Raw genomic sequence first — 10,940 nt, 5'->3', positions numbered from 1 at the left:
TGAATGCAAAGCACAGCACATGTAAGTTTGAAATTTCAACATTTAAATTAATAAAATTTTGTACCAGACACTTTCCGTTATTCCATGTGAATACCACGCCTTTAAATTCCATTTTTTTAAATGCATGGAAGTCAATGCAAAAAAAAAAAAAATTTCTTTACGATTTTGTAAACTCCAAACATATTTAAAGGCGAAAAATTTGTCACCCATGCAGTTGATTTTAGCGAGAACATTTGACGGCAATTGTCGCCATTGTGGCGTAAACTCCACTTATACAGTATTAAAATCTGTATAAACACGTGACCTCCGTCAAGATGAAACATCAAAAAAAAAAAAAAAATAGAACACTCAGCTGGAAGCATATATACTGATATTTTACATGGTAATCGTTCAGTCAAATAAACTTATGGCTAATAATTATTCAGTAAATAGTTATAGCAATACCTTCATCTGTTCATGCCAGCTAGGATCATTGACCGACAGCACTTTCCCTTTTAACACACAAAAATTTAACGGATGATTAACCATGCTTCAACTATCGTAAATAGTATTCAGAATTAGTCCGTAAAATTGAATTACAAGTTTAACTGACGCAAAAAGACATATACGAATTTTCATTTACGATCTAAGTTAAAATAATTTTTTCCATCCATTGGGATTTTTCATTTTTTAAACTTTTTCATAAAAATAATTCTTTTTTTTATTACTTAGTTAAATTAGTTTTTAAAAAACAGTTTCATAAAAACTATCAAATACGTTATCTAAATGTATATTTTAGCTAAAACTAGTGTAACAAAATCAGCTGTGTAAAAATTTAGTACAAAATGAAGGCATTGATAAAATTAGATCGCATATTTTGTAAAAAGAAGTCACCTTTTTCATTAATACATGCAATTTCATTTGAAATAAAATAAATATTTAATTATGTATTAGTAGTAGTGTTGGTATTAATATAAAAAAATCCAATTGTGAAAATGTTTTAACCATGTTCATAAATACTCTGATGTTTTTTTATATCATTTTTAAGTTAATGAAAAAAATACATATAGATATTTTTTGAAATTCATAAATAGAAATTTATTATTCATGGTGGCGATATTATTTTCGAATTATATTCTTAATGTGAGAGAATTTTAAAAGATATTAAAAAAATTTCTGTTTTATTTTTTTACTTCAGTTTAAATTAAATGAAATAAATACTCAAAAATATATTTCATTAATTAAAATATATGCTTATTAACAATTATTTTTATTAGTTTAATATGAAAATTAAATTATATTTTAAGCCAATTTCAATTTTTTTTTATTATCAATAAAAAATTATAGTTCAAAAAAAGTTTCATTATTAATTATTAATCTTTGGAACACATTCTGACAATATCTCTAAAAAGTTTTCTGGAGTATCTAAATTAATTCAATATCATGGATCCTGGGCAATTGAAATCCTAAAATAATATTCTGTAATTAGAGGTGGTATTCACTTTTTAAAAAAATTCTGGTTCGAAGAAAATTTTTGGTGTTCAAAAATTCTCTATTATTTCTTAATTTCAGTCTTAGTTAAATGAACAAAAATCATTCAAAAAAGAATTTCACTATTAAAAAATATTATCAATAGAAACGGTGAAAATATTTTTTTTTTAAATAACCTGCTCTGTTTAAAGATTTTTGTTTTATTTCCCGAGTTCAGTTTTAGTTTTTAGATTAAATAATAAGTATTATTAAAAGAATTAAAGTAAATTTCTATTGGTTAGCTGAATAGAAAATCTGAAAGCTATAAGCAACAACGTAAACCAAATAAAAATTTTAAAACAATATTAGATAAAATGGAAGCTTTAATAAATAAAAACAATAACGTATATTTATTTTATTCGATAAAATATGCAAAAAATGTATTATTATAAAACTTGAGATACTGTTCCAAAAATATTGATACTGTTCCAAGCATTAATAAGCTTGTTTCCGTTAGCTTAATAATTAACTTTCATATAATTTCAATAAATATTCAACGATTATAACAGAGCGTATTTAAATAAAAAGTAATAATTCAACTTTTTTTCATTTATCTTTCGACACCCTGCACATAAGACAGAATGACGATTAAACATCGTTGAAAAAAATGCAAACACTTCAAATCAAATATTCTCATCTTGATGACCTGCTAAGCTGATAAGAAAAAACAAACCCGAAACAAACGTACAAATAAGTTATCAATTATTAAATCAAGATATACTATTTGTCAAAAGAGATGCTCATTATTCTGAAGGAAGAAAGTACATATAATTCTAAATCTGATAGAATAAAAAAAGATTCGATTCATTAACACATCTTGTCGCAAAACTTCACTTAATGTAATAGGTACAAAGAATGAATTGCTAACTAGTCATAAACATCATGAAATGTAATAGGTACAATTAATGATACAACGCATCGTAAAACTTAAACTAACAAGCACAGCAATTGATGCTCTAAGTCATCGTAAATTGTTACGAGTACAACAAAAGATGCCCTAACTTATCACAGAACACCTTAAAATGTATTAGGCACAAATATACACTAACTTATCGAAATGCGTTATTTAATTTAATAAGCACAACAAATGACACACTAATTATTAACTCATCGTAAAACTTCATTTAATCTAATTGGCACATTAAATAATACACTATTTCATTGTAAAACCACCTTAGAATTAATAGACGCAATAAATGATACACTAACGCAGGGATGGGCAAAATACGGCTCTGCCGGAAGGTTTTATTCGGTCCGCGGAATGAATTTTAACTTGCCGATCTGGGGCGAATAGAAACAATATGCATCCATTTTCTTGTCTACTTTGTTTAAAGCTATTTTTGTTTTTTCCTTTTCAACAAAGTTCTAATGACCTTTTTACTTTCTCTATTTTTGTTCAACAAAACATAAATTGATGGAAATAGCTGGCACAGACAGCTTCAATTGGTAAAATGCTGACAGCAAAAGTTCTTTATAGAATAGCCTTAGATTAGCGCCATCTGAAGGAGTTGTTTCTAAATATGCCAAAGTTTGAAATTTACAAATCGCTACCAAAAGCTAGTTTTCCAAATTTAATATTTCATGCCCAGAAAATCAGTGCTATTTTGTCTTCATCTTAGATCTGTGAACAAGTCTTTTCAACTATGAACCTTAGAAAAATCATTTCAGAAGTAGACTAACAGACAACCATTTAGCCTCATTCCTTAAAATAAGCACATCTCACTTGGAACCTCAATGTAAGGAACTTTTAAAAATGAAATCACAATTTCATTCATCTCATTAGATATTTAAATTAAAACTTGTATATCGTTTTCCTATTATAGAAATTTTCACTTTGCCCACCAAACTTTTTTTTTCTTCGATTTTTTGCCCTCGACCAAAAAAGTTTACCCATTCCTGCACTAACGCATCATAAAACTTCTTAAATGTTATAGGCAAAATAAACGATGCACTGTATTGTAAAAATTTTTCTGAATGTAGTAGGCTGAAGAAATGAAATGCTGATTACTCGTAAAATCTCACTAAATGTAATGGATAAGGTAACGCAAATGATAAAATTCAAATTTTTCTGCGTTGCGATACACAACTTATTTCGCAAGAACTCTTTATTTTACGAAACATTTCGGCAAAAATTTGGTAATGCCCTTTAAAATCTGACAGCATTTAAACCAGTAACTTCTTACGCTAGGGGTCAAAAACCTCGAAGCAGAAAGTGAGTACAGTGCACAAAAAAATGAGGGAAACACTCTGAATAACTTTTGATCTAATGATCTGGCTTTCAAGAACTAGGACTCACTCTTAATAGTTTGAGAGATGGATCTAGTTATTAAAGGAGATATTTTAAGTTACGAAATCAGGCACAAAAGTTTGCTTCTGAATGAACATACTTTTTTTTTTGTCGGATTTGGATTCGTGATCCTCAAAATATAGAGGATCAATAGTTTGGTCAGGGGAGCGGTCCAAAGTTTGGAACAATTACTATTAATTTTACTTTTTGCGTATTTCACCTTGTCTCGAGAAATTTTTCAGCTAATTGAAAAAATTTTGCACACAATTGAAAATTTTATCATTTGAAGATTAATTCCGTGCATTAAAGAATTTTTAATGATTATTTATTATTTTATTTAATGTTATACGAAAAATTTTTACATTATGTTAAAAAATTTACTTTTATATGGCAAAATACAAAACTTAAACGAAATCGGTCAAATGGTTCCCGAGAAATTGAATTTTTAAAAAGTTAGAAATTTAAAATTTGATTTTTCTTTAGCAAAACGACAAATTTCGTTCAAATTTTGAAATTTGTTTTATTTTGGGGGTCATAAATCCAAATCTGTCGAAAAAAGATACGTTTATTCAGAGAAAGTACGTTTTTATGTCTGATTTCACAACATAAAATATCGTCAGGGCTAATTAATTATCATATTTGAGGTCACTCTCTCAGTACATTAAGATTGAGTTTTAGCACTTGAAAGTCTGATCATTAGATCAAAAATTATTGAGGGTGTTTAGCCTGTTTTTTTTTATGCACTGTACTGATTTGTAATCATGAAATGAGCCCTCAATTACACTGATTACACCCAATCTAAATGAGATCACATCTCATGTTAGCTAAACTATACTTATTCTGATAAAAAAATGAAAACATATGAAATGGGCATAGCCTTAAATTTCCAGAATTCTAATCAATTTTTGAACATAGTAATAGATTTATAGTACAGAAAATTATGAAAAACAATTCATTTGAGGCTGCTGGGACTCAGGGGATAGAGCGTTCGTCGCCCAATGAATTGATATAGGTTCGAATCCCAGCGGCATCTGATTGATACGAACTCTGCTCCTAGTTCGTAAGGAGCCCATACCTGACGTAAAATACCTTCAGTGGTAAACGGATCATCTTAGAATCCCCTCGTCGTCGGGCTGATCGCGGGAAGCGTCCGTGGTTTTCCTCTTCATGTAACGCGAATGCGGGATAGTTCAATTGTCCTCCACGAAAGCTAGTTTGTTCCCGTTTGATCCAGGAGTTCCCTTGTCCTTTTTGTTGAGTTCAAAATTGCAAGGCTACGGAGTTGAACTTTAATAGTCGTAAACTCGGAATTGGATTGGCAGTTTACACGGGTTACAAATTTAAAATAAAAAATTCTCCAAACAATTTTAAAAAGTAAAGTGGTGAAAGAGAAACCATTCATTAAACTAAATGATGAATTTGCGAGCCATTTCTAATTTTCTCTTCGAAAAACATGTTATTACTTTGCACTTTTATATTTGTATTGAAGGTAATAAATAGTTATTTTTTTATAAAGCGCTTGCTAAAATTAGCTTAGTTCCTAAACCAGTTTGCAACCCTAAAGGCTGTTATACACCATCATCACAACAGATGGTTTCGAATTGCCTTACCCTTTAATGAATTGAAATATTTTACAATCACTACAGGTTTATGATTTCCTGAACATATTATATAGAATTATTAAATATGCCAATAAAGTTGAAGCATTTTCGAATTGCATCCCATGTTAATGAATTAAAAATTTCCACAATTTTCACACCCCAGAACAAATTATTTAAAATTGCTTAATATGGGAATGAATAGAAGTTTTTTAAAATTGTATCCAATGTTAATAAATTTAAATATTTTACGATTTACAAACAGTCACTATTATATGCAACTATAATTCAAAATTGCTTAACGTGTTAGTGAATTGGAATATTCTAGAATCGCCTGGCATGTAAATGTTTTACAAAGCTTTATCATTTCCACAAATCCATTATCATCCAAACAAGATTTTAGATTGCATAACATTTTTATGTTAGGCAGCTCTGTTTATGTGAATTGAAAAGTTTTACAATTACCACGCGTCCACTTTTATCCGAATAAATGCTTCTAAATTGCTGTGTTAATAAAGCTAGATATTTCAGAATTGCATCGCATGCTAATGAATTGAATTATCTTTGAGTTACAACTCTTATGCAAATAAATATTTTAGAATTGCCTTACATGTTAATGAACGACGTCTTTAAATAGATGCGAAGCCCATAACTACCAGAACAAACAAGCATTTAGAATTGCCACTCGTGTTAAAAATGTCGCTTGAGAATCGAACACCACACCGTATTTTGATTTTTTTTTAATTAAACAAGACTATTAAAGGACATATAAAATGAATTTAAAAACAACTTACCATGGAAGATAAAGAATAAATTGTATAATCCCTATAAAGAAAAAATCATCCGTCGCCAGGGTGCAACGCCTTCCAAAAAGGCGCATTCCTGCCATCTTGATTACAGATTATGACCGAGTATCATACCATTTTCGAATGCTTCTTTATACTCTAAAAACAAAAACGATATTTTTTCAGTTTTAACTCCATTGCAAATTACATTGCAAAAAAAAAAAAAAAATTAAATTACATGTCCGGTTTTAAACAATCCATTTAAGTGAGAAACACTCACGAGACATCGTATTTATCGAAGTTATCAGGAAACATTTTCAACGGGATCTGTCATAATTCATCACTAAAAATTTTACTAAAAAAAAAATTGGTGATTCATTAGCCTTGGATTCAATAAGTATCTTCATCGTTAAATGCCCTGCGCTTTGAGATCATCGTAAGTATACAAATGCCAATTGCATCATAAATTTAAATTCTTGGCTGTTTATTTTGCTTTTGTACATTTTGGGAAACGAATGAAAACATGCAAGAAAAGAATCGATATCCTGCTTTTAAGCCACCGAAAACTAGATTGCGACCTTATCGTGCCTTATCTCATTACCTCAGAGTGAATGAAAATATTGATAAAAATTTATCTCTTGACTTATTAAGTATTTGTTTACGTTAAGACTACAATCTCTTTAGAAATCCCAGGGTACTGTCGTTTGAGGCGAAGCAGATCTTTAATATCCTTCAAATTGTTGTCGATAATAACAAAACAAGGCTTTCAAAATGTTGATGAAATGTTTTGCGGATAACACTTTTTTTATTAATTCGAAAGAGTAGAAAAAAAATACTCGAATTTGAGACATAGATTTTATTTTATGAGATCTATGTTGTTAAGATCGCCTCAAACTAATCCTTAAGCGAGGGAGAAAAAAACAGTTAATAAAACCGAACGAATCATTAACGAAGTAGGTGTGATTAAAAGCTTTAAAACTGTTTGATTTCCGGAGGTATCTATCTGAGAGTAAGTGCAATATAACTGTTTGAAACACATTTAAGTTTCATCCTCCTATTTAACTGGTTTTAATGCATTTTTATCTTGCTTTCCGTGATTTTTGAAATCACTTTTGTTTGATTTTTGGTTTTGGTTTTGTTTTTCGTCTTCGAAATATTAATTGGTGACTCTTGATATATGTATTTTTTCGACTTCATTTTCGGTCGGTGATTTTGGAACACCGAGTATGTACTATTTTGCTACTAGATAAAAAACATCATTCGCTTCAAAAAACTACTAATTGGACATGTTTTAAGAGTTCAAAAAGATGCGCCCAATTTCAAAACTTGTCAGACGCGAAGGAAAAGAAGCAAAAGTTATTCGAAATAAAAGTGAGAAACAATGTTGCCTCAAAAATGTTCTTACCACCTCTCCATAGTGCGTGGAAATGCATTTTACCCTGATTTACCCCTCTCTGTCACTGTGGTTTTTGTTGTTATGCTTTTATCTTTCTTTCTCTCTCAGATGATGGTTATTCCATTAATGAAATGCCAAAATTAAAGTCACTACCTGCTTATATGAGATCCACTATCGTTGACCCCCATTTTCCTTTCATGGACCCCAAATTTTTTTTCCACTTGACATGGACCCCTTGCAAGTTGTCGTCGACCTCTGGAGATTGATATAGACCACTTTGGGAATCACTGCTCTAAACTAATACAAAATAATGAAAACACTAAGAAAAATATGTTTAATAAAAATCTTGCACCCTAGTTGCATGCCCATGAATAATTATATTCGTGAATCATGTGAATTGCTTTGACATTTACTTTGCTTTTAATTATAATCAAAACAAATCAAATAACAATGATTGTGCAAAATACTTTTTTAAAAAAATTAGAAACCAATAAAGAGAGGCGATGTCGCTTCTAAAACGCATCTCGATTTCACTATGCATACATTTGCTTGGTACTCGAGTTATCGAACAAGAATCTCCATGTAATGTTGGATAATTGAGGAAAAGAAAGTTGTAATGACTGTCAGGCGAGTTTAAAAACGAACTTGTTTTTAAAAGGTTTAAGAACCTAGATAACGATGATCGAGATAAATATACTTTATTACGACACAAAAAATTCTCCATAAATTAAAAATGCAGTAACGAAAGAAGATTGGTTACTCATACATTTCCTTTTTTAAAAAAAATCCATTTCATTGTATCCTTGTTTTTCTCATCAAAAACTGAAAAATGGAATTAATATATAATTTGGGAAATAAATTATCCAATACACTATTTAATATTTTTTTTCAATAGGAAAAAAATTGTGTTAGTGTAATTTTAAGGCTCACAATGAATAATGCAAAATAAATGTTATCCCATCATCGGTTATCGCAAAATCCAATTGGCTATACATTAAAAAACTTCATATTTTATTTATTACAAAAAAAATACATTAAGTGTCATAATGATCTAAATAAAAATGAAAGATTAAATATACATTATCTAATATGTTTTTAGAAATGCTGTGCAAAACAAATTTAGCAAATCTGAGGTGAGCTTGTTAGTTAATTGCGTGTTTAAACTTTTTGGTGTGCCTTTTTACTATGACTAATTTTAAAAAGCGTATCATTATAAAATAATTTTTAATAAATTAATATAATTTTAACGAATCTTTAAAAAAAACGTTAAAACGTTTCTCAAATAATCCTTTTCTTTCCAAAAATAACTCTTAAAAAAATAAAAATTCTTAAAATACTCATTTATCCTTATACAATGTATTAAACAAAACATGATTCATTAAAACTTTCTTGAAACATTTTTAGAGTATAAATTTAACCATTAGGTTGCAAATAAATTTTTACCATGATATCATGTAATCAAATTTAATATGATTTGATTAGCATGATTAACTTACACAACTTAGTACCGAATTAAAATTGCAACGAATTCGCACGATATTTTGAATCAAGGAGTCCTGAATCTCTATAGTGCAGTACTTAATATTCAATTCGAATTTGGAATTAATCGATTAAATAGTATTTACTAATAGTATTTTAAATAGTATTACTTGACAAAAAAAATATTAATCGGTTATGAAATAAAATATATATAGTTATAACTTGCTGTCACTTAAAACGTTTAAAGGTTTTAAAATAAACTGTGTTTTCGATGAATTTCAATCGTGGTATCAAAAACGGAGTTAAAGTTGTTTCAATTAGCATAATAAAAGGGTTCAACTTGGCGCAATATTAATGTTGCAACAAATTTACACGATATTTTGGTTCAAAGGAATCAAAAACAATGTGGTATTTAAAATTTATTTCAATTATATATTTCGTTTTAAAAAACGCTCACAATATTGAATGAAAACATTTTTAAAATTCAAATATAATCGATCAAATACTATTTTTAAGGCTTACCAGAAAAATATTTATTAGTTCAAAAATTAAGAATATTAGTTTAGTTGAATTATCAGTCTCTTTAATTTAAATATTACTTGCTGCAGCTTTAATAAAGGTTTTAAAACAAACCATGTTGCCAATGAATTTCCCCCATGCTATCATGTAATCAAGTTTAAGATGGTTTAATTAGCATAATTCTCTTCTCTTCTAAACTCAATTATGTATTCTAATTTCAATTATATACTTCTCCTTCAGAAAAATTTTACGAAATTGTAAATCAAACATTTCAAATAATCGATAAAATATTATTTGCATGATACTGAACAGAAAAATATTTATTCGTTTGAAAATAAAGACTATCAGTTGATGAATTATCCATCTCTTTAACTTAAATTAAATTTGCTGCAGCATTAATAAATGTAATAAAATAAACCATGTTTTCAAGAAATTTAACCCATAATATCATGCAATTAGGCTCATGATAATTTAATTAGCTTAATAAGGTAGTCTAACTTAACCCTATATATGCTGCAAAAATTACAAATAAATTGTACTTTAATTTGACTCAATGTGCTCGAAAATTTCTAAAAATGTATTATTTAAAATAAAATCCAATATATATTTCTCTTTAGAAAAATGTTACAAAAATATAAAGCAAACATTCTTAATACTTGGAAATAATCGAATAAATAATATGTTTAAGTACTTACCAGAAATATATTTACTAGCTAGGAAATAAAAGCTATCAGTACGATCAGTTGGTTGGATTATCGATCACTTTAACCTAAAGGTAAAATCACATCGGCACGATTCCATACACTGTTTCCATTATCACGTGTTACCTTCAGTGAGGGTACTTTTGTTTTTTGTACCTCTAATCAGAGGCGCGCGACCGAGCAAAACAATTCGAATTGCTATCGCCTGTCATTCTCGCGTTAGAATAACTCGATCGAGAAATGGTATGTCTTGGGGGCTTTTAACATTTCTTTCCTTGTTATAAGGTTGTTCCGAACAAACTCGTTTCGTCAGTTTCATACGTCGTTTCCTTCTTAATTTCTATTTAAGAACGGAAAAAAAAAGTGAGATTAACTGTAGGAAATGTTTTTTTTCCCTTCATTTTTTTCTTTTTATCTCTTTTTTTCCCCTGTTTTTTATTTCAGTTGAAAAAATTGAATTTCTCTTAAAAATTAAAAAAAAAGGCCATTAATTAAGAATAAAGATAATTTAAAATCGTCTTTCATACCGTTGTCGTGGCATTCTTATTGGTCAAAAAAATTCGTATGAAAAGATCCTTAGTTAAAATAGATAAATACGAAATCTTTGTCTGCCACAAACGTCAAATTAATAAAGTTATTAGGGTTTTTACCTGTAATTCTTTTTAG

At 28.7% G+C, this 10,940-nt stretch overlaps 1 protein-coding gene across 14 annotated transcripts in view; it reads right to left on the bottom strand.

Annotated features, from left to right (window-relative positions):
• Positions 1 to 10,940, bottom strand: part of LOC107451910 (diacylglycerol lipase-beta) — a 72,637-nt gene that overhangs the window by 40,685 nt on the left and 21,012 nt on the right. For 6 of the 14 annotated variants that reach the window (XM_071183160.1, XM_071183155.1, XM_071183168.1 and 3 more), the window contains exon 2: positions 6,189 to 6,338. In XM_071183160.1, the coding sequence (XP_071039261.1) occupies positions 6,189 to 6,283 (95 nt within the window). In that variant the 5' untranslated portion in view covers positions 6,284 to 6,338. Of the gene's footprint in view, positions 1 to 6,188; positions 6,339 to 6,417; positions 6,755 to 10,268; positions 10,501 to 10,940 lie in introns of those variants that run through there. The other 8 variants (XM_071183156.1, XM_071183161.1, XM_071183167.1 and 5 more) reach the window with 5 other exon arrangements.

This window comes from Parasteatoda tepidariorum, chromosome 7 (assembly GCF_043381705.1).
Source record: "Parasteatoda tepidariorum isolate YZ-2023 chromosome 7, CAS_Ptep_4.0, whole genome shotgun sequence".
Classification (NCBI taxonomy): domain Eukaryota; kingdom Metazoa; phylum Arthropoda; class Arachnida; order Araneae; family Theridiidae; genus Parasteatoda; species Parasteatoda tepidariorum.
Note: the sequence above shows the minus strand (reverse complement) of the source record. Positions and strands in the feature narration are given on the sequence as shown.